Source organism: Leptinotarsa decemlineata, unplaced genomic scaffold, assembly GCF_025532065.1.
Source record: "Leptinotarsa decemlineata unplaced genomic scaffold, Ldec_3_MD MMD2_tig00026282_RagTag_RagTag, whole genome shotgun sequence".
NCBI lineage: Eukaryota > Metazoa > Arthropoda > Insecta > Coleoptera > Chrysomelidae > Leptinotarsa > Leptinotarsa decemlineata.
This window is the reverse complement of record NW_027412668.1, coordinates 18,357,322-18,382,681: the sequence shown is the minus strand read 5'-3', so window position 1 is coordinate 18,382,681 and position 25,360 is coordinate 18,357,322. Positions and strand designations below refer to the sequence as shown.

At 35.1% G+C, this 25,360-nt stretch overlaps 2 protein-coding genes across 5 annotated transcripts in view; one reads left to right on the top strand and one right to left on the bottom strand.

The window, feature by feature from the left end:
- The window catches only part of LOC111505089 (uncharacterized), a 312,186-nt gene extending 290,792 nt beyond the window's left edge, over positions 1-21,394 (top strand). The window contains exons 2-7 of one of the 4 annotated variants that reach the window (XR_012466748.1): positions 6,987-7,184; positions 9,701-9,940; positions 10,694-11,180; positions 15,914-16,395; positions 18,962-19,095; positions 19,473-19,702. Coding sequence is in view for 3 of the 4 variants with exons in the window: in XM_074179953.1 (XP_074036054.1) it covers positions 6,996-7,184; positions 9,701-9,940; positions 10,694-11,180; positions 15,914-16,395; positions 19,473-19,625 (1,551 nt within the window). In the remaining variant the exon portion in view is untranslated. Of the gene's footprint in view, positions 1-6,986; positions 7,185-9,700; positions 9,941-10,693; positions 11,181-15,913; positions 16,396-18,961; positions 19,096-19,472 lie in introns of all 4 variants that reach the window. The other 3 variants (XM_074179953.1, XM_074179954.1, XM_074179952.1) reach the window with 3 other exon arrangements.
- Positions 21,395-22,519: 1,125 nt separating this feature from the next.
- Positions 22,520-25,360, bottom strand: part of LOC111504033 (uncharacterized) — a 31,003-nt gene continuing 28,162 nt past the window's right edge. Inside the window, exon 6 of the mRNA XM_074179947.1 lies at positions 22,520-22,874. Within this exon, the coding sequence (XP_074036048.1) occupies positions 22,567-22,874 (308 nt within the window). The 3' untranslated portion in view covers positions 22,520-22,566. The remainder of the gene's footprint in view (positions 22,875-25,360) is intronic.

Here is a 25,360-nt window from a genome sequence, read left to right as displayed (position 1 = left end):
ATGAATATTTCAAATATTGTTAATAATTTATTTCTGCAGAAATGTGGTCTACACAAGTCACGCATCTTCAATTTGAATATTATTCTCAAAGCTCTTTTCTGGATAACGAATATACTCTGCATCAAAATCTGGCTGCCAAAGCCCCAGAAAGGAATTCCATACCGGAGATGACCCTCAATAAGTATGCATTTACTGCTGCTGAAAATCCGAGTTCACTACATATGACATTTATGGCAAAGCAACCAGAAGATAATTTCTTTTTTAAAGCAGTACATCCGGAAGTTCAGGTAGTTCGGGGGTGACGTATTCTGAGTGGTTTTCGTGATAATACAATGATGAGATTTTTACCCCTTCCTTTTCTCGGGTACCTATGAATCGAAAAATAACCATCCTACGAAAGAATTGATAAGGGTCAAAATTGTAGGAAATTTGATTTTATACAACTTCGTTCATCACAATTTTTTCTCGTGAAATTGAAAATAAACGTGATAATACAATCATATGTTTTTTCATCCTCTTTTTCTTGACTATAAATAAAAAAATATCGGTCCTACGAAAAAATTGAAAAGGACCAAAATTGTGGAGATTTGATTTTACACAACGTTGTTTATCACAATTTCTCTCGTAAAATTGAGATACAGGGAAAGTACGTAAGTTGAAGAAGTAACATCCCAAAATTTTATTACGCTGTGTCAATATAAATTATTAAAAATTGGTATACAAAAACTGGTAAAAGGTAATTTTATTGAATGGATTCCCGAACTTTTACTTTTATTACTTCATCCCTTCTTTTCTATACCTTCACTGCACAGTTTTCGTATACATTTTGACTTTATCATAGACACTGTCAACAGATATATTTTTTGCACAGCCAGTTTTGATTGTCATAAAATCAGTACAAAGACAAATAACTCATTATATTGAATTCAATTCAAATTTAATATGCCTGCTTAGAAAAGTCTCCTTTTTGTAATTTGCATATTTTGTCCCCTTCAATAGGAAGTGAAACTCATGAAATTTGAAGATATTAGTGTAATTTGCAGATTTCTAATTTATACCAGTGTTCATTGTTTGCGTTGCGTATCAGCTAAACAACTCTTTCCTTTATAAGAATCACAATATTTACGAACGTCTAATTCATATTCAAACTCAAAAATAAAACTAATTGTAAATGTAAATCTAATAATGGCTCACGATTCTTGCTGTAATTGCACATTTTTTTAGAAGGCAGTGTTTTTCCCGACTTTGCTGATTTTATTATTATCACTAACAAATCATTCACATTATAAATATTCCAGAAGATTTATTCGTTTATTCATTACGGAATGAAAATGTCGATGTGGAATATGTCAATTACTTTTCAATTGGAGATAATACATTATCCGTGGTAATTGGTAATTAGTTGTGGAATTGGCCGCGGTGGTAGTGCGCCCGACTTACGATCGGAAGGCCGTGGGTTCGATTCTCGCCTCGTCCAGATATTTTTCTCGAGAGAATTTACCTGGTTGAAGCTGGGATGATTCTGCAACAGTGTTAGGAATAACACGTTAAAAGGTAAGACCTCGTTAGTCCTTAGCTCGCACAAGTTTCTCAACTTCTGAGAGGTGTCGTTCGTATGGGGGTGACAGCTGATTAACGGAAAAACAGATTTTTTTATTTCTGGAGTTGTGAACAATAATGAAGTTGAATATTACTGAAGTTTCTTCCCAACACCAAAGCGTCATTTTAACACCTCGACACGTGCTTCAATCAACAAGTGATCATCTTTGAAGTAGAGGAAGTTTGATCTACCTCTTGATTTCAACACCTCGACACGTGTTTCGATCACCAAGTGATTCATCTTCGAAGGGTACGGCAGTGGGAAACCCGTTGTCTCCTTTCATTGCTAATCTGTTCATGAGCAGATTTGAAATGGAAGCAAAGGAAGAATTGGATTACTTTCCACGAACCTGGATCCGATACGTGGGTGATGTATTTGCCATATTTGATACGAATAGAAGTAAGGTAGATGATTTTGTATTTTGCAAGATTAGCAATTATAAAATTCACGTATGAAATTGAAAATAACGAACTACCATTCATGGATGTAGGTACTAGTTATTAAAATGTCGATAAGGGTCTAGAGATTGATGTATATAAAAAGAATATGAGCACTTTCAGGTAAGTATCCCTGACTGACAGCTCCCATCATTGCTCAAAACAAAAAATGGCGAAACTACAATTTCTTGTCCACAGACTGCTCACATTTCCCTTAAGAAGGGTATGAGAGAAAGAGGAAGATTCAAAATTCACAGTGCTTTCATATGAACCCTAATACACCAAGGGGTTGGTTCTAACATTAAAAAAATTGAATATAAGAGTGTCTTTGAAAACTGCACGTACACTTCAACAAGTGTTGGGCAGTCCGAAAGACAAAACGTTGGAAAAAGTCTGAGATTTAAGAAATAACCTGCGAGGATTGTGATAAGAAATGTGTTGGTCAAACCAAACGGGCTATATTAGCTCGCTACAAGGAACATGTTTTGAATGTTCGTTTTCATAGACCGGAGAAATCTAGTGTCGCTCAACATGTCATAGAGAACGACCATAGAATAAGTAAGAAATGTTTAAAATTGTTGAGACCGGTACATGACAATAGGTTTCTGGATGCCTTCGAAAGTTTGGAAATCGAAAGTTGCGGAATGAGTTCTATGAATAGCGACAAAGGTCCTATTCCGGACAGCCCTCTGTTTGGACTTATACATAAGAATTCTAAATAAAAAGAGGGTAAATATTAGAGATAATAACTAACAAAAAGAAAATACATAACAGATTAGAGGTATTGAAAACAGGTAGGATCAATAACAGGAAGTAGTTTGGTAATACTAACCGGTGTAGTTGGGTAATACTAGTAGAGAGTAGAGAGACCGTAATTTTTGTTCTGGTGTTGGGAAAGTGTTTTCAATAGATTCATTTTACGCCGGAGGTTCCAGTACGAACTATCAAATAGGAGCGAGGAGCGAACTGAAGGATTTCAAAAAGTATACGTTTAATATGAATAATTTAAAAATATATCTTTCTAAATGAAATATATTCAAGACGAATCCTCAAATTAATTAAAAATGACAGTTATACCTACTGGAACCCGAGAGAAATTATTGATTGATTCACGAACTATGTCAAGAGTGTTTACACTATATCAGATAATATCCTGCTATGGATAATATTGCAAAAAATCCAGGGTATTAATAAGTATTGATCGAACAAGTCAGTAAGATGAAACTTGAAAGTGTAAAAACAGGATATATATATATATATATATATATATATATATATATATATATATATATATACACACATCGGAAAAGTCTAGGGATATTTTTAAAAATGGCAATAATTTTTTTTAAATCGCTTTAGGGAAAAAAAGTTGACGGGTGATTATTAAACGAATGTAACTTACAACAAAATTTATTAAATGGTCAAAAATACTGAGTGCGCATATAAGCAAAACTAAAAAAAAATATGGCTCTTCTTTGGCACCCCGAAAAAAATCATAATACAAAAAAAATTGGAATCAGTACAAAGTATGGCCTCCACGCTGGTTTATTACGGCCCTACATCTATCGTGCATTGACAAAATGAGATTGTCAATGTATTGTTGAGGTACATTTGCCCATTCAGCGATTAAAAGCTCTCTCAATTGAAACGTTGTGTGAATGTTCTCCATATGCGGAGTAATTCTTCGTTGAAGCATGTCCCACACATGCTCGATGGGATTCAGGTCCGGTGATTGTGCTGGCCATGGCAATACATCAACTCCTTCGTTGGTGAGCCAGTCAGTCACTAGACGCGCGACACGTGGACGAGCATTATCGTGCATTAGGTGGAAGTTTTCACCAACAGCACCAGCAAACGGATGGACGATAGGTAGAAGAATGGTGTCGAGGTACTGTCGAGCTGTGAGGGAACGATTTGGAAAAACGAGATCGGTTCTGCCGCCGATCATGATTCCGCCCCATAGCATTACTGTACCACCTCTGTATGTTTGGACTTCCTGGATGTGTCTCAAACGTTCATTATTTGCAGGTCGTCTCCACAGTCTTACTCGACGAGAATCTGGATAAAATCCAAATCTGGATTCGTTTGTAAACAAAACTGTGGCCCAATCATTTGCATCCCAGTTTTGATGTTCTTGACACCACTCTAATCTTCCACCGCGATTGCCTCTCGACAAAGGTGGACATCTAAGTGGCCTTCTGTTGTGGAGATCTGCTCATGCAGTCGATTTCTGACAGTATCACGACCAATGGTTACCTGGTGCGTCTGCTGCAACACGTTAACCAACTCAGGTGCTGTGATTGTCGGTTGTCTTCTTGCGGTTAAGACCAAAAATCGGTCTTGAACTGCAGTTGTAGCGCGTCCTCGCCCTGGATGTTGTTAGGCTGGACTGCCAGTTTCACGGAAACGCCGCCACAATCGACTGATAACACTTTGGGAGACCTCCAAACGAAGAGCTACATCATTTTGTCGCATGCCACCTTGAAGAAGCCCTACAGCTCTATTCATCTCAGCCAATGGTAAGTGATGGAGTTCCATGTTAAAGCACAATATTTCCAGTTTAATTGCTGAGCAAGAACTGCATAGAATGTACAAACTCGACACTTTCAGATTGTTCATTTTAGCCAAAAACCTACAGTTTGTAAAAAACTTGATAAAAGATTAGTTACCGTTTTTGCAGGCTTTGTTCAACCCATAGAAATCTACAGGGTAGTCGAATGTACCAATTTAATCGAAATTAAACGACATCATGCATTTATTTTTATGATATTTAGTATGTTATAAAAATATCCCTAGACTTTTCCGATGTGTGTATATAGGTCCACCAGAAGTAATAGCGAAAATTTTGAGGTATTGCTGAATAGAAAATTGAAATTTCCATAAAAATTTGTTTAGCTCTGGATTATTTGATATACAGTTACCGGACTGAGTCATGGCCGGTGGGAGACATCGTACATACATACTTATTATATTGAGGGAGGGGCAGCTGCACGTTTGAATCCAACATTAAAACGAATTCCACGTAAAAGTGTTATAGTCGATTGAAACAAACTAATCATCGCACCAGTTCAAACACACTGTTTCTAAAGATATATTCATATCTTCAGCATACCTATATTTAAAAATGTGCACGAGTAATCCCCAATTGTAATGGAAAGATGTAGATCTTGTCATAATTCTTATATCTTCAGCAAAATGTTAATTAATCTGTATGGATTGATTTCAAACTGGATCAAAAATACATCTGAGTCATGAATTTGTTGAGAAAGAAATCAACTGTCAACAATCTTGCATTGACAATAAAAAATGAATTGAACAAATTGAAGGTTGCAATTGTCACTGATACATTTTTCAGAAGCTTCTGGATAGGTTATAGTTACTAAGAATATGAAGTTGCGTCTCCTTTTTTCACAACCAAGTCTACTTATTTCTTGAAGCAGTTCAATTATTTTCCTAGGCAGTACCTTTTCAAAAGTTTTTCTGCGTGTGTTCCAGGATATGTTATTCCAGTTCCAAAGATTTTGATACCTCCATAGTAGATTCAGGGCCTATATGTGGAGTTGATGATCTGTATCTGGCACACTACTGTCACGCCCATCATGGGCGTGACAATCTTCCTCTAAGCAGTCTTTTCACATGCAGCTTGTGTCGTTGAATCCCTTTTCTCGACGCCAGGATGATTCATTCTAGGGACGTATTAACGAATGCCCCCTCAATAACAAGGAAATTAGCTAAGACACTTCCTTGTTCTAGTAAGCATATTTTCTTAACCCACATAAAGTCGTTACTGATCTGTAGACAAATTTATTGGTCTCGATGTAGTAGTCTTACGGCCTCTACCGATTTTCCCAGGTTCCCAGGTTGGGTGGCCCCAACCGGTCGCCATGCTTTTGGTATGTATTCCAGAGGCAAACTTGCCCTGCGGATTCCGCACAATGTTTAAAGCAGAAGTTCTGGTCCTGTTTGCAACATTACTGAGTAAATGCAATCTAGTACCGATGACTGATTGGGTTGGAATGAATTTATGGTTCATTTGATTATTATACACATCTACCATTGTTTTTGTAATTTTGACCCGAAGAAATACAACTGGTGAAACTCTCTTACAGACTCTTCTGTTTTTGTGTAGTCCAAGGTTTTTATTTTTAGTTTATTTATTGACTCTGGAGGTTCCTTTGCTGTTAGAATATGTCTGGAAGACTTTTCCAAATAAAAACAACAGTGATACTTTTACTAATCAAATTCTAATGTTGGGTCCTTCCTGAAGTAAGTTTGTTATACAGGTTGATTTTTATCGGTGGACGTTCTCATTTGGAAACGTAACTATTTCAAAGCCATCAATTTTAACTTTTATTTCTCACCGACTCTTTTCCTTGTCATTCTTTTTAAGACAGCTAAGTATATCTTTTGGATATCTATGGTTTTGCATAATATTTTTATAAGGTTCTTATTAATTAGTCAAATTTTTTTTTGTTCGGAAATGGTAACATTGTGTCATTTGTCATCACCGGGTCACCGGATTTCATTACTTTTTTATTTACAACAAGTTCATCGATTCAATCATAAAATAATCTAAGCCATTATTTGACAGCTGTTACGTTTAATTGATGAAATTCAACTGGCGAATAAAGAAACACGACGAAACATTGTTTCCAGTAAATTCTTGAAACACGACGAGTGAACAAGAGAACCTTCCGTTGATGTACAGAGCGATATTTGCATATATGCCGAATTTTTAATACGAAATAACAATGTAATAAGGTGGAATACAAATTCCACTTCATGTGAGATGTCATTTCATATTATTATTATAAAAATATATCAAAAATGGTTTCAGATTGTTGATCAAATCATATCATGCGCTAGCAACATTTCGTTGTACACGAAATTGTCCATGTGACTCCAGAGGAATGAAAAATTATTTAATTTGTTTTTGTATTTTGTTTCAGATAAGCGAGATGAACTTCAGCCCGTTTGGCGTTCCTTTATCTGCAGCATTACCAGTAGCCACCCAATTTTCTGGGGGTAAAATTACCCAAAGTGTCACTACACCGAATGGTCAAGTTGTTGGTCTTCTACAGGGCGGTGAGAATGGCGTCCACTTTATTCGTCCATTGGATCCCAACGCCTTCACGCAACAGAATCAGGTAAAACAATGAGTAAAGCGTTATTGCAGACAATATGAAAAAAATAGGGCAATGGCATTTTTTTCTTCAATTTAAATTGAACCCAGCCCAATTGTAAATTGGGCTGGACTTTTTCTAATTTGTTTCTCAATTTTCCGTTTGATGATTGACTCATTTTGAAATTGCTTTCATGTACCTTGTAACAACAAGATAACTTGAGTAAGTTGATGGATGTAGCCGTTACATGAGATCATAATGAAGAACGCAGAATTAAAACTTTCTATGTTTTTTACCACTTTTATAAAGTTTCAATTCTCTTTTCCTCATTGAGATAACTTGAATATTACTGAAGTTTTTTCCCAACACCAAACCGTTATTTTTAACACCTCGACACGTGTTTCGATCACCAAGTAATCATCTTCAAAGAGAAAGATGATCTCTTGGTGATCGAAACACGTGTCGAGGTGTTAAAAATAACGATTTTTGGTGTTGGGAAAAAACTTCAGTAATATTCATTACTACACCAAAGGTTCCAAACAGTGCATCATAAGATAACTGGAGACTAATTAATATTCAGAGTTTGGCAAACGAATGTGATTGTTCGTGAAGACCTGACTCTTAGTGTGGTTCACAAAGTTTTACAATTGTCAACCAACAATTTTTGTCCTTTTTAACATTTCATTAGGCTATCTTTAAATTTGAATAAAACAAATGTGTGAGGTATCATCGAAAGTTTTTATTCGTTTGAAAGACATACGTCCAATTTACCATGACTCTGGCGCATAAATCAGGCTGAATTTGACCGGTGGCATGGTTATGTTGGCTTTGAGGACCGCTGTGATTTGTGGTTTATTCGCATACACCTGCAACTTAAGAAAACCTCACAAGAAAAAGTAACGGGGTCAAATTGCACAATTTCGGTGGCCAGTTCACATCACCTCCACATGAGATGACGATGCTCTTAAATCGCTCGTGCAGAATATCCAATGTGGCATGATCTGTGTGGCACGTAGCGCCGACCTGTTGAAACCACATGTCGTTGGTGTCCAACGACCTATAGTGCTTAAAGAAATATGGACCGATGACGCCGCCAGTCTAAAATCCACACCAAACAGTGACTTTTTCGGGATCTCATATGGATTGGTATCGTCCCAAATAAGAAAATTTTGTTTGTTCACATACCCATTCATCTAAAAATGGGCCTCATCGCTGAAGATGATTTTTCGATGAAAATTAGGGTCAGTTGCCAACTGCTCCAGAGCCCATTCAGCGAACACACGTCGTTGTACATGGTCGTGTACCTTCAGTTCATGAGTCAGTTGAATTTGGTACGGGTGCAGGCCCAAGTCACGACGCAAAATTCGCCAAGTTGTGGTCTGCGAAAGGCCGAGTTGTTGTGAGCAACGCGAAATCGATTGCCTCGGATTCTCCTGCACACTCTCACAGACAGCGACGATGTTTTCGGCAGATATTGCGTTTCGTCGACTTAAAGGTGTTGGTCTATCGTTTACTTTACCGGTGGACTCAAATTTATCTGCCACATTGCGAATAGTCTTCTCGGCAGAACGATTATGGCGACCGTATAATGGGCGAAGCGCGCGATACGTTGCCCGAACAGGTGCAGCGACATTACTGTCATTGCGCGGCTTCTTCAACCTTCTTGGGGTTCCCTCCGTGGAGGTACAGAAGTGAGGGAGCTTTCCTGCAGGGGCAGCCGGTTTCTTGCCTTTATTCAAGGCAGAGCTCTTGGCGCCCGCCGCAGGAAGTGCCCTTACTGTTGGAGGTGGAGTGGGGGAGGAGAAGGGTGCACTTATAGTTGCTGCCAATCCTGCCTCTTTCGCTCTCTTCCTCCTTTTGGCCTCGACGCCGCAAATGCGCTTACACCTTGGCCTTTGTATTGCATCACAAGGTGATCTATGTCCAGCCTCATTCAAAGCGGTAGATTGGGGTGGACATTTCTGTTCATCCCCTGCCACCGCCTTAGATTGAGGTGAGCACTTCTGTCCAGCCTCGGGATTGGTTTTTGTTGTTTCTGTTTTTGTATTTGTTTCATTCATTTGTGTTCTCACGAGTAGCAAGGGAAGAGTGGGTCACCTCTGGCAGAGCCCCGCGTTACCAGAGGTAGGCTGATTACAATAAGGTTTCGTCCAGTTATCCAAGGGGATCGTTCGTGACCACATATCAACCTGCGGCCATTTAGCTGTCGGCACGATTCCTTACACCTTAGCTTGGGCAGGCTGGTCCACGGTGGCATGTTTGAAGCCCAAGCTTTATGATTCAAAAATATTTTTTTAAAAATGGCATACAATTTTGTACCCAGCATTATTAACTGCCCTCATTAGTTGCGAAAACGATATTAATAACATTAGTATATGTGTATAAAATATCTACCTCTAGTATCTATATTCAGTGAAATATGTTGAATGTTATGATTTTTTCGTAGCCCTATATTTTTCATTATTATCTGGTTTAACTAAACATTAAGTGATGTTTCCAAATATTCACATGAACTAATGAAATACCTATTTTGATTTCAGTTTCAATTTCAGGGAACACAAATCATAACTCTACCTATTACCATGCCAGGGTCGAAACCTGGAGACCCTCAACAAACTGTCCAAATCCAGGTGGTGAATCCACAGCAAACTCAGGTTTCTCAAGCAAGTCCAGCCAGCTCTCCAAAGTATCAAGTATCTCAGATACCTATACAGGCTTTCAGTCAAGGAGCCACTGTACTTACCGTGGCGTATAATTCGAATCAAGAAGGAATTCAAATTGTGAGTAAAATGTTTTATAGACAACTACTTATTAACTCCCATTGGGTTTTTAAAATACGACTGAACTCTTTTATTTGTTCATGATACTTTATTCACTTGTAGAATATTTCACTACCAGTCCCAAAATATTATTCAGAAAAATGCATCTACAAAATAAACAGTATGGCTTTTTTAAATCAGAAATGTGGACTTCACTCTCTTGATATATGAAAAGCTATTGATTCAGTGAAACATAAACTCAATCATATTGGTTTCACAGATAATGTTCATAAAAGGATTTTAAAATTATTTGTCTAAAAGGCAGTTGACCGGTTATAGTGATCACTCTGTAAGGAAATCATTCTAGTTGAACAGAAAAATATCTTGAGAGAAGACTTCCGAACCACATTACAGAAATGGGATTTTTTCGAAGACATTTATTCTCCAAAAAAATATAATATCTCGTAGTTGACCTCAGCGAAAGTTCTCTCAGAATTTATTTTGGAATTAAAAATGGAATAGAAAAAGGACCATTCAAAAACATTTTAATTTGGTACATTCCTCAGGAACACCTTGTATATTTAAAAATGATTTTGAAACTTGGTCACAAGTGTGCTGCATCTTCCTGACATGAAAAATTAGGCATTAACAATGTTTTGTCTACCTTCCAAGAACATCTCGTTGCTCATGACCCACCCAATACATTCACCCATTAGTGACAATGAAGTTTGAAACAAATATTTACACGTACTGATCAATTTTTTTGAATTCCAGTTGGATGGTCAAAATGGTGTACCAGAAGGTATGACGGTTGTAGCAGCTCTTCAACCACAAGACATCCAGCTAATCCAAACCCAAAATGAACCAGAAAAGAGTGACAAGGAACACCCTGGGGGAGCCATGATAAAAACTGAGATCAACAAAGATCAGGATGAGCCAGCGGCCTCCATTTCCATTCCTGCCCAATATCTGCAAACAGCTAACTTGCAAGAATATATCCAGAAGATGCAGAACACTGCTTTACCATTGAGTCTAGGACAGTTTTTGAAATTCAATACTACAGACATCAAACGTGAAATTATTACCGATGATGGTATGATTGAAGCTGTTGGTATGGGAAATACTGATGTCCATGGACATCTCATAATGCAGGAGGGTGGTGAGATGGAGAATGAAGAAAGCGTGGATGATCCCAATGACAAAACGAAGAAGAAGAAGAAGTATAAGAAGAAACCCCCAAAACCAAAGAAGCCCAAACCAGGTAAGCATTGAGTATAGAGATTGAATTAGGATCAGTACTAATAATTCAGTCCTGCAAAAAAATAGTATCTTCCAATTTACAGAAATTCTGGTTATATAATGTCATGAGAAAAAGTTTCATATAACTGATAAGAGTTATATGAAACCGTCGTGCCATCGAAATCAATTATGACGTCAAATTTCTTGAAAATCAGAAATACCTTTATCCGAACTGTTCATCTGTGACTTTTTTATTTTTGCAATTCTAAAACATAATGGATACCAATATGTCTCAAAACAGAATATGAAAAAAAAAAATATGTTTGAACAAATAAGTTTATGACTCCAATTGGTGGATAGAATTATTGGTTCAAGGTAACAGACAACTAATGTAAACAAAATAAAAACTCTTAACTAGAAAGAGAACTTAAAAAAAAACATAATCATCAAGGGTTCCCAGCGATGATGAAAAACGTGAGGAAACAGTGATAGTTACAAAATGTTGCCAGTTCAAATTAGTAAAGATTCATATATATATATATATATATATATATATATATATATATATATATATATATATATATATATATTTTATATACATTTCATGAACAGAGATGCTAACTTCAATGTACCTAAACAAATAAAACTTGATGGGTTTGTTTCACAAGTACATAACTTAACGAAGTGAACAATCCAATCCGAAACACCATTTCCGCGAATGAACAGTACGATGAAGAACGTTTGTGATTTGAAGGGGCACATGATATTCTAAACGCTGATGATGTCTGCCGAAGTAGCAGACGAAACGTTTGTAAATCCAGATTCTATTCCCGAAAGACGCGGAAACCTATGTTTTTTTATCTACTGTATAACATGCAGATATATAAAGACGCCAACCCATTCATCATTATATGTTAGTGCTAATTTTCAAACTGATTGAATACTTTTCAGCATCTGGTGCTATTGATAGCTCAAAACTCTCTTGGTACTCAATGTTGAGAGATATTGACATCAAAAAGCATAGCTTATAGATTTTTTTTTCTGAAATATAGTTAGTCCGGGAGACATAGAAGGCCATTGACTAAGGGTATGCCTTCCTATTATCTCTCTAACACAATAATAAAAATAATAATTTTCAATATTTTTTTGTTGAAAAGTACCGAGTTAGAATTGTTACTTTTATATGTACAGTGACAAGTAAAACTTCTGGCCGTAGAACTCGTTTAAGAATAAAATTTTTGTTGATAATCATTAATAATCTAAAATATAATACATATTATGTATATACGTTTAAAATTCTTCAAGTGTGTAGCAATTTTTTTCAATAAGAACCTTCTTATGTCTTGATTTAAAACTGTTCAGATTTGGTGATGTTTTAATTGTTTCTCCTAACTTATTTTAGATCCAAGTGATGCATTGTTTGGAACCTTTGTAGTAATGAATATAACTGTAGTTTTATCCCAACACCAAACCGTTATTTTAACACTTCGACAGGTGTTGGGATAAAACTTCAATAATATTCATTTCAGGTCCAAGATAAAGAAAACTCTTTTGGTAAAGAGTTAATCTATGAATATTGGGCATCAGTTTACCTCTAGAACGAGTTGGATAATTATGTTGCTGGGAAGGTATTTTATGATTGTTTCTATAAACGTATATGACTTACATAATTTATAAATATAGAAACCAGCAACAGGAAGTACTTTGAGATGTTTAAAAGCATCTCTACATGAATCCCTCCAACCAATACAGGCAATGATTCATATTGTATTTTTTGCAAAATAAATACTCTTTCAGCAGCATATTCCATGTCTCGTGACAATTTACTATAGAAATTATCCATGAATCTCAGAGCATAGCAGTTTTTCCTCATTTTGATACAGAGTGTCTCAATATGAAGAGTCCACGTGAGTTTGTAGTCCAAGATGACGCTTAACATTTTGGTAGAAGTACAAGATTCAATTTGCAGATCCTCGCTTTCATGGATAACAAAATATTTGGACGAGTCCATATGTTCACTTGTTTATATAAATCTTCTTTTTTCTTTCCTGTAGGGTCGTTTCAGCAATTTCTCTTACTGTGAAATTGGTGTCATCTGCATAAGCTATTGTGTGAGTAGTTGATAATCCTTGAAAATATTTCATCAGGTCATTTGCGAATATCAAAAATAGTATAGGTCCTAGTATTGATCCCTGTGGGACACCCTGCCTAATGGTTCTCAACTGACTTAGAGTGTTTCCAAACACTGACACGTTGACCTCTATTTTCCAAATGGGATTTCATTAAATTTAGAGCAACTCCTCCTATACCATATCTTTCCAATTTCCATAATAGCAGTTCATGATTGACACAATTGAAAGCTCTGGAGAAGTCTATGGACAATCCGCAGATATGGAATTTACCATCATGTGCATTCACCACGTGCTCATTGAACTCATAAGGGGCCGCTCAAGTATTAAGTAAGCATATTCATTACAATTATTTACCCCACCCCATCCCCCTGGTGAGTAAAAGTAAGCAAAGCTCTTAACCCTCCCTCCTCCCATGCTTACGTAAACATTGTTATATGCATTTTTCTTTTAACGTATTTTGTTTTTTTATTGATTCATGAGCAGCAGTTATTATTCTAGAAATAAGAAAATAGATTTACGATAGAAGATTTTAACGCACTTTATTGACATGGTATTCAAAAAAGTGTAAGGTACAAATATCATAATCTTAAGATTACTAACAAAACAAACTTCTTCAAAATTTCTGGAATACATATTAATTCCAATTAACAGTCTTCAGTCCATGATACCCGAATCCATGATTCTGAGTTTTCAATGACATTGGATGTTTGCTACTCAATGTTGTGTGACTGCTCACAGTCTACGTCGTTCTCATCGAGCCATTCAATATCGTTGTCTTTTAAATTTTGAATAATTAGAATGACGAGCAGCGACTCTAGTAGGGTCTAACTTTGACATCAGTGTACGTGTTTACTTTTTTATGGATCTTCTCGATGTGACGATTTAGTGACTTGACGGAAACATGATAAAGACCACACATTTTGCATGTTCTGGTTGATACCTTCAGTTTTACCGCCAGACAAAAATAATCGTAAAACATTTGCAGGAAATCTTTGAGTGAAGCATTTAAGCGTAGAGTTAAATTGACTGGAAGGTTGAGAAATTGCCATCCATCATCCAAAACCAAGTCATCAACTGTTTGTTTTACTTTTACTGGTGGTGGAAGACACCTGTTGTCTAGTAATCTAAATAGTCAATAAATATCAAGTCAATGTAACATTGAAGAATATTGTTGAAACTTTCATAAGCTTCGTTTGAACATATTTCTTTATAAACGTCTTCCCACGAATCATTCTGTCTTGTCGGTCTTGTTCTGAAAAAAATCGCCGGACGTTTTGAATATTATCATTTTCTTTTTTCACATCTTCTACTTGAATTACGATGATTTGAGCATAATGATCAGACAGCCTAAAGTCTTCAACTGACTTGGTGATCAAAATCATCTCTGATGATGAAATTATCCAGATAAGTACTTGATTTAGCCATTACTCTGGTTGGTTCATGGATAGAATATATTATGTTGAAACATGCCAGCTGATTGGTTAAGAAATTGAGTTCTCTGCTTTCAACTGCAAAATGTATGTTATAATCCCCACCTAGTATTATTATGTTATCATGTTTGTCAGTTAATAATGTAAGCAATCCATTTAAACCATTAAGAAAACATTCATTGCAGATATTGGTTAAATCAATTACTGAAAAGTCTAACTTACTTTTATCATTCTTGTAAATTGCTACACCACCATTTTTAGAAAAAACTCTACAGAAAGTGGATCACAAACAAAATTTTTTTCAGTTTTATAACATCAAGTTGCATATTGTTTTGCCAATATTCTGAGATAAACAATAGATCACATTTCAGCTCATAGTCCGTTATTGCATATACTTGTAGAATTTTGTTACTAAGACACTGGATATTTTAACATTCAGTTAAAGTTCTTTGATTTTCAACTATTTCACCATCAAGATTGTCGGAATGATATATGTATATATAACAATAGTTGTTCATGAACAATTACCAACTAACTTGAACGAAAATCGAACAATCTGATGATTGTGTCAGCTTCTTTACTGAGAAGTATTTTGCAGAAGCCTATTGGAAGACAATATCTATGGAAGTAGTTTTTTTTTCGAGTCATTTGATAAAGCCTACCTCCTCAGTAGGTAGGACGGTAGCCTGGTGGATTGACGAGGGTGGTAGCTCCCACCCATTCAATTGACCGTTGTGCGAACCGGTGGTTCGAACCGCAAGGCCGGACGATCGATTTTCACTTACTATCGTCCAACCCGTGTTAGAATTTAGCACGCACAAGTTTCGACTTTTAAGAGTTGTCGTTCGTAGGGGAGCGACAGCTGGTTAACGGAAAAAACAGATTTTAACAGATTTTTTCAACAGATTTTTAGTGGAAATTGAAATGGAGTCATCAAAATACATTGTCCTGATATAATTGAAAAAAAAAGCATCGAGACATCAAGAAATAAACTTATTTTCGATTGGTCAGTAACCATAAAGGTTATCTTCGATTTGTTCAGTCATTGTGAAATTTCGTTATTCTTAAATATTAACATACAATGTTTTACTAATATATGGAGATTTTTTAAAATAGTAACCTTATCAGTTCTTATTCCTCATCAGTCAACCCAACTACTAAAGTATTTGGCTATAATTTCCTTCTTATTCCAGGTCAAGTACATATAGCCACAGCTCTGGATGGTACTACCCTGTTCTGCTGTCCAGAATGTCATATGGCTTATCCAGAGAAAGAATTGCTTGAACAGCATCTGGTAGGCCACAAGATAGAGAGACGGTTTATTTGTGACATATGTGGGGCTGGCCTGAAACGGAAGGAGCACTTAGAAAGGCATAAACTTGGGCATAATCCAGAAAGACCTTTCGTTTGTTCGGTCTGTATGAAGGGTTTCAAAAGGAAAGAGCATCTGAACCTACATTTTGTTATACATTCAGGAGAGAAGACAGAAATTTGTGGGGAGTGCGGTAAAGGATTTTATAGGAAAGATCATTTGAGGAAACATGCTAGGGCACACATTACCAGGCGAGCTAAGGAACAAGCAGAGCAAGCAGAAAGAGCTCAAGGTTTGCTAACCAAGGATCCTCAGCTCTCGGCCAGTACTGGTACAGCACAAGTTACCATCAGCGTTGGCGGAGTGAGTATTTACTTTTAGTTCCAAATATAGTGCATAGAGACAGTATTATATAAAACAAAAGTTATTGAAGCATCTTGACTATTATATTGTTGAATCTTATCAAACTCAACAACAATTTGCGTACATTAACACGTTTTGATTAACAAATTTTGGAAAAAAAAATTATCAGATTGTTCTGTAGAGATCTACGAGATAAATTGGATAATTCTGTTCTACCTAGTATGATTTTTATCAATATCGTCTAGCATACCCTCGACGGTCCCCTCAAAAACATCTAGAGGTGACATATCTATTATCTATTGGACCACTCCAAGAGATATCTGCCTTCAATGTTCAAAAGTAGTTGTTTTCAGAGGGCTTTTTCTTTCAATGTGTAACTTGAAGAAACTTCTGTGTTTGGTATACACATCTTTGTTGAGAGGGTGTTTGCAACTTAATTGATTTCTTCCAGTCTTCGGAAGCTTCCCAAATTTTTTTGTATAAAAATGAAGGAGGAGGTAGTCAAAAGGTCAAAATGAAGTCAAGTATGTCTACATTGTAACCATTATTGATACAAACTATTTGTAAAAAATTAGATTCCATTCAAAACTTATTATATGAAACTGAATTATTCAGTAGTTTGTGAAACAACTTATTGCTGCTGCTGATATGGATATGTCAAAGTATCTTGTTGATAATTTCAACATGGAACGAATTCAGTGACAGACACATCAGCAGGATGAATAAAACCATAAACTTCAATATCGAGGATGCATGGCATCGTTAAATTCAACTAACTTTTCTATCTATCTTCTTGTGCCCGTAAATCACTCTAAAATATCATCCATATTATACAAATATCTGTACCATCATATTTTTTAAAGGATTTCCTTCAATAATTTACTTCCAATCCTATTACGATAATATATTCTCTGTTTCAAATTTAATTCCAAAATAATTGGTATATGCAAACATTTTTACTGGTATCACACATCATAGATGTCTTCTATGATGACTTTTCAGCTTGAGTTGCTCTCAATTAGAGCAACCCAATCATGGTCATATTAGACCAAAATATCTCAACTTGATAATATTTGATTTTTATAACTGAAACTTTGCTAACTTGAAACTAAATACTCAGTACTTCAGTTGCTACATATATTTATAATCAATGGTATTTAATCAACACTATCCATGATCATATTTTCAAGTTCATAGTGTGAAAATTATTCAACTATTATCATGGATGAATATTACTGGAGTTCTTTCCCAACACCAAATCGTTATTTTTAACACCTCGACACGTGTTTCGATCACCAAGTCATCATCTTCAAGAGGAAGATTAAAACTGTTTTAATCTCCCTCTTGAAGATGATCATTTGGTAATTGTAACACGTGTCGAGGTGTAAAAAATAACGATTTGGTGTTGGGAAAGAACTCCAGTAATATTCGTTACTACACCAAAGGTTCCAAACGGTGCAGCTTAAGTCATCATGGATAATAGAGTTATGCATAAGTGATGAATTATTCTCTCCTAAAAACTAATTATTTATTCGATAAATGATATAAAAAATATTCAGTAACACAAAAACTTTCTATAGTCTTTAAGGTATTTAGCCCTTATACAGTGCATTTCCTTAATGCCCCCCCCCCCTTATATTTTGAACGGGTCAACTCAAAAAATTGAAATTTGGGATAATGAAATTAATGCATGAATACTTTATTTTGAAGTGAAATTGACAGATGAAACTTTCAAGGTGGCTACTGGGTGTCATCTGGGAATACTTCATAACCCTAAAATATTAAGTCAATATCTTCACCTACTACAAAATGGCGGAACATATAATAATTTCCTGAAAACAAACACATTAATATCAATATTTCTAGAAATATTCCTTTTTAACTGGCATATGATAATTCCACCAACCCGATAAGGTTCAAGTTATTTTTGTTTAAACACCAAAATGTCAGTATGACAATGAACATCATTGTTCAGTTAGAATATTCTCATTTAGTTTTCGGTTTTACTAGTAGAAAGGTACCACGCCAATAATCTATAAAATGGTCAATTCTCGTCCATTTGAAGAAAAAATTGAAGCGATTTTTATTTACGGTGCGACGCATAACTTTCACGAGACCGAAAGGATTTTCAATGAAAGTTTTCTGAATCGTCCTATCTGTAGAAAATATTTGAGGGAGCTTACATAACAAAAAGCCCCCAGGCCATCCGTCCATTCCGGAAAAACAGCAAGTGCAAATAATTGGTGAGATGGTGGTAAATCCTAAACAGTCTACTTATTCCGTCGCGAATGTTTGTGAGGTGTCTCCTTGTACTGTGTGGAGACTGCGAAATCATGACGGAAACCATTGCAAGGCATCCTACCTATCTCCACAATATTTATTTTAGTGACGAATGTACATTTTTTTAAACGGTAATGTTCACAGACAAAATTGCCGTTATTGGAGTGACACCTACCCTCACATTTTCTGGGAAACACGTACCCAATATCCAGAAAAAATCAACGTTTGGGAGGAATATTGGGAAATCATATTGTAGAACCTCTATTTATTGATCAAAATTTAACAGGGGAACTGTATTTGAATATACTGGAAACTACTGTTGGCCCTCTCATCACGGAAATCGTCGAAGCGAGTCCTAATGAATTCGATATGGATATTGTATTCCAACAAGATGGAGCACCACCACATTACCCCAGACAAGTAAGAAACTATTTGGATACTATTTTTTCCGGTCGTTGAATTGGCCGTCGAGGTCCTACAGAATGTCGCCCAGTCGCCATCTTGAAAGTTTCATCTGTCAATTTCACTTCAAAATAAAGTATTCATGCATTAACTTCATTATCCCGAAAGTTAATTTTTTGAGTTGACCCGTTCAAAAAATAAACGGTGGGGAGACATTGAAGAAATGCACTGTATATTATTTTAAAAACAATATCTCCCAGTTGAATAATTTTATTATTCCTTACTGCTGTTGTCCACTGTTTTTTTTTTAATTAGAGTTGAAAATTCAATGTTTTGCTGGTCGTCAAAATGTAAACTGATGTTACTTTTAGTTTAACGAATCTATTTCCTTCCAGGTTCCAAACTCTCAGATTCAGATTCCTGTCCAAATACAGGTACCACAGCATCATATACAAGTAGCTGGTGCAAACGAAGAAGATAGTGAGAATGCTGTAAGTACTGTAGTCTTGCCAACAGCATCGGACGGTCTTTCTATATTGCCCAACTAAGGAACAATATATTTTTTAATTAGGTGAACATAGTTATTTTTATAATATTCAATCAGAGAATATAAAATGAATTTTTATTTTGGTAAATATTTGACCTAGGTTATTATACATTAGATTCTTTTACCTAAATTTTATGTAAATAGACATATGTAATTTATTCACTACATAACTTGTGCTGATTCAATAAATGGTACTTGATTTGAAGAATTTTTTTGAAAACATGTCCAAAAATATATATTTGTTTGTATATTTTGTTCAGTATTAAGACTTAATTGAGATAAAATTCTTCACATCGACTCTCATTTCCTATTAGGAGTTGATCATAAAACAAGCTGCCTTTTATTAACATCAGTGTTGGGAAAAAGATATATTAATTTTGAGTTGCTCCCGCAGGAAAGTCTTCATCGTGGTTCATTTGCAGTAGAAACTCCAGTTGAGCAAAATATATTTAATAAAATAAATATGCTACGTCAAAAAAAGAACATTCAGGTAAAAACAAAAAAGTATTTTTTATGTTTTTTTTGGCCGAAAATTGTGTAATTTTCAATAGAAACGAAGAACAGTCATTCATTAGAAAATAAGTACCAATAATTTGTTTTAGATTTGTAATTTTTACACGTTGAAACTAAACAGAATTGATTTTTTGGAAGTATATTTTCCTTATTTTAATATTTCTAAATTGGCCTGAAAAACTTTTTACCAACACTGATAAATGATTAAATCCTTTTGTTCTGTAATTGCAGAACACCTTTTAGTGTATAGAGATTAGGTTTTGGGTTTGTTACTAATTCTCAGAATTTTCGTCCATGTCTATTTCAGTTTTGAATAGATATAATTTTTACATTACTGAATTGTATGGAATTTGGTTCAGCTCTCTGTAGTTAGTTTATGTACAATATTAATCGACACCAACATTTTTTTTTACAATGGATACCTGTCAAAACCCACAATTACATTATTTCCACACGATTATTTGTTTGAAAAGGTTTATGCAATCAAGAAATTTTGGCTAACATGTTGGGCATTTGGGAATAGGATATTCAAAAAGAGGCTGTATGGGGGAGGAAAATGTGGGTTTTGGGAGTTATAGCAAACAAAGTCTGGTATCTAACAAATTTTCAGACTGGTAATGTGAACCTTTCGAGTTTAAATAGAGAATATCTATTCTTAGAACTACAAATCAAATTGTCAAAATTTCATTCCAACTATTGGTAAACTCTGTGTTACTAACTTCATTCAGTTTTGAAGGCCGTCGTAGTTTGGAATTGCATCCTTATGTTTCGCCAGCACAAGTGGCTTCCTCAGAGTTTTATTCACTTTGATGATTCACCGATGAATCATCAAGGTGCTGGCAAATCATCGTGCTGGCTAAACGTAAGGATGCAATACCAAACCACGACGGCCTTCAAACCCGAATGAAGATCGTAATACTGAAAATCTTGGCCTGCGAAAGCCTTAACCAATTTATTGGTAAACTTAATTTATACTGTCTAACAAAGAAGGTTTTATGTAACAATCAAAAATATATGATTTATATTTCAAAAACTGTTCAAATATTTCTCCGAATGACAATTTTAATTTTTTTGAAAGGGAAATATTGTGATTATCGAATGTGAAATAATCACTAGATGTAAATATTTATGAATGTTAATATTTTAAATATATACCTAAGTAATAGAAATAACTTTTTATACTATTGACATTCTTTACGAATTCATGAAAGAATGCACTTTTCTTTTTAGTATTGTTTTAATAAACGTTTCCACTTATTTTTGAATTTTATTCCATGGATTTTCAAATGAAATAGATATCTGTGTCTAAAATAGTATCAGTTATACTTGTAAAAACTTTGATTTCTTCAAATAAAGGTTCAGTAGATTATGTTTCTCAGGGTTCAATGCTTTTACCTATTGTTTCCATTATGTATAACATCAAAATATCAGGTAAATTCACTTTACTTGGTAAAGTGAATCAATGCAAGTAAAAATACCCTTTGGCTGAAAACTTGAGAAAGAATAAGTTTTTGTGATGTCAATGAAGTGATTTATATTGTATTTTTGAAAGAAAGGGAAAAAAATCATTTTGTTGTGGAAGTTCCTCTCTTATATTGACAAAAAAATGACAAATAGATCTTTACTGTTATTGATGAGAGATAATACTTCAAAGCCAGTCAGTAAGTGACCTACTCGACAGATTTCGTGATCCTGCTGTTGGTTAAACGAGCAGCACAAACTGTCAGATGTCCAATATGGAATTAGCAGTATCTAAATTAAAAGACTTCATTTCAAATTTGACAGAACGAACTCTGTAGTCAGATTGAATGAAATTGTGTCTTAACATATATCTTATATAAGTTTTGTTGATTTAGCAGATAGTCATGTTTGAAAAGCCGGATGTGTAACATTATTTCTGTGATAGGTTTGGTCAGTGAACTGGGGTTCATAACTTGTTTCAGTTATTCCCCACAAGTAAAATGAAATAACGAATTTTGAAAAGTAATGAATGAATGAATACCTAAAAATCGTTCAACAAATTCTACTATACTTGCAAATCTACATTGTAACAAACTTATTCAAAAAAACACATTGTGAGATTTTTACTAAACAGTTTTACAAAATCGCAACACGTGTTTCGCCATACAATGTAAAGATATGACCAAAGAAGCCCTTGTATGGCATAACATGTGTTGCGTTTTTGTAAAATTGTTCAGTGAAAATCTCACAGAGTGTTTTTTGAATACGTTAGTTATGGATTTTCATCAAGTATCGGCCAATTCCATCAAACACTAACATATTAGTTTTCTTTATAATTTGGTTCTGCATTGTTAAACTTGAAATATTATTAGCTTAGGCCATGTAATCAAATGTTTTTTGACAGTTTCAGAAAAAATGCGATTTTCATTTCAGATTAATTTATTCAGATCAATTATTTATTAACAATATTACAGTTTACTAATAGTTCTTTTCTCAAATTCTCTAATTACCATGACAATTTTTGCTATACACAAGTTAACATCTTCCTCAGTTATTTCCCAATGAGTCACTAGTCGTGTAAATCCTTTTCCTTTAGCACCTTGTCGAATTCCTATTCTAACTGAAACTTTTATGGAATCTTCTTCTTTAGTTTCAGCCAATCTTGCAGCAAAATCGGCAGGAGTAAAACTTGGATGGATAAAAGAAATCATCACTATGTTAGTATTGACTGAGCCGAGATCTACCTCGCATATATTTGAATTGAGGCATGAAATAGCTGAAAAATGAAAATAGAAATATAATTCAAATCCGCATTATTTGGAGTTATAGTTTCATACAGTAGACACCAGATCTGCACTACAGTTGACTCGTGATAGTCTGACACGCTCGGTAGTCCGACGCTGCGCCGTATGAGTCATCGGTCTTACCTGTAAACCCGATTCATGTTGTGTTATAATTTTAATATTAAATAAATTTATCTTCTTTTGTGAAAACTGAAACCTGACTTCATTACATATTTTGAGTCTTTTCTAGTCAAATATAACATAAAAATTCATCGTTAACTATATTTCCAAACTTATACACTGCAAATTCAAATAGAGCCAATCTTTGGTAACCCGACACCCCCGCGGTCCCGTAGTGTGACTATCGCGAGTCAACTGTACTTTTTTCGAAGTGTTTTTCACCAACCATCAAATACAGTAGATAAGTTAATTAGGAAACATACTTTAGGTTGAATCGTCTCAAATCTTCGACTTTTCAAAAAGATTTATACTCAAATTTCATTGTCCTTCCGTATGAATGAAGATATAGTAACGGTTTAGATCAAATTTTCAAAAAGTTGAACATGGAAGTAGCCATCAAAACTTCTTGCTCACTTCAACACATTTAAGGTAACCCTAAAGACAAGATATTGGAAAATAATATATCGGATATATGAAATAAGCTGCGAAGCCTATGACAAAAAGTATATTGTTCAGACTAAGTGAGTCATTAAAATTCGTTTCAAAGAACACGCGGCACATATCCGATTTCCAAAACAAAAAAAATCTAGGCGACTTTGAGAACGTCCGTACAATAAATGAAAACTGTCAGATATTGTTGATATCGGCACACGACACTTGATTTTTGAATTCTTTCGAAAGTCGGGAAATAGCAAAGTGTGGCATAAAAATTATGAACATCTCACCCTATGAAGATGCCGTCTATGGAATCGACAGACTCACTTCTCAAATATCAAAGATAAACGATGCTCCTCAAGGCATTCAGTCAAGCTTCGATATCGATTGCTGAAAGAGATTTGTCCTCTGTCTTTCACTGCAGCTTTTCTTGCAAGGCAGCTAGGGAAGATGTCATTGTCTTTACTTTCAGTCTTGGCCTTTTTGGGACAGTTCAGTGGATCAACCTAGTATCACCGGTGGAAACTCTTGGATCGAAACAACGCTATCTGGTGTTGCATCGCAAGTAACAAAGGTCCCATTTCAAACAGCACACAGTTTACCTTCTTATGAATACCTAACTGTTAAAATTAGCGGGAACTTTCTTTCCCGTAAATTTCTACCTGAAATCATTGATGTGTGTCGAAAAGTGAAAGCGTACCCTGTTAGAGACCCGTTTTAGAGTTGAGAATTAATTAATTGACTTCATCTCCTGAAGACGCGAACTTGGGTGGTGGAACGCGCCTCGAGAAGAGTATTGCAGCTCTGGTGTTTGGGAAAACTGCTTGTTTTGGATTTATTCTGAGCCAGACGTTCTAGTTTTACAAAAGTTACAGTGCAAAGGTTCACTGGGGAACTGAAGAGTGATACACACAAAGTTGCTGGCCTCATTATTAAAAAGTGAAGAACTCAAGAGAGTAGAACGAGAAACACATAAAATTGGATATACAAGTTTATGTAATCTCAAATGGTACAAATATCTGTAACCTGGTTTCGATGATAATATTAAGTAAAAATCAGGAACAAAAAGTTTATTGTAGCAAATACTTCTTAGCTATAATATATGATCAGAATGACATGTTCAGTTTGTTGGGGTGCTATGGCTAATTATGTACACTAACCATGTTTAAGAATTGTATCAATATATGACTACTATTTCAAACAATAAACTAAAAATATAAATAAGCAGGAATTCACAAAAATGTTTCAAACATATACAGCGTGACTTACGGTCGATGGTAGGTTAGACGTTTCTGGAAAACGCAAGGCATGATTTTTCTTAAAATTTCATCTCTCACATTTCCTTACCTGTTCTATCGATCTAAAATATTTTCAGCATTGCGGCGTTGCCACTTCTATCAAAAAGTCCTAGCAATTATATTTTTTAAATGGAACACCCCGTATATTAATACATTTTTGGAATCGCTTTAGTATTTTAATACTTTTTTGTTGATAATGTCATATACCTATCTCTACCTCAGCATTGCGGCGTTGCCACTTCCATCAAAAAGTCCTAGCAACTTAATTTTTTTAAATGGAACACCCCGTATATTAATACATTTTTGGAATCGCTCTGGTATTTTAATACTTTTTTATATACACATGAACAAAGTGATCAAATCATTGTCAGAACGTGTAAAAAATTCAACCAAATGTATCCTGAATTAACACCAATGAACGTGAGGAAGTTTGTAAGGTATAACTATGGCTCAAAGTTTCTCGGGAACAACTGTACCAAAAATCAGTCATTTCTAGGTAAAAAGTAAGATTTTGTAGGCTAAAACATGTGAAAGTACAGACAATAACAGAATAGGATGATTCAAAA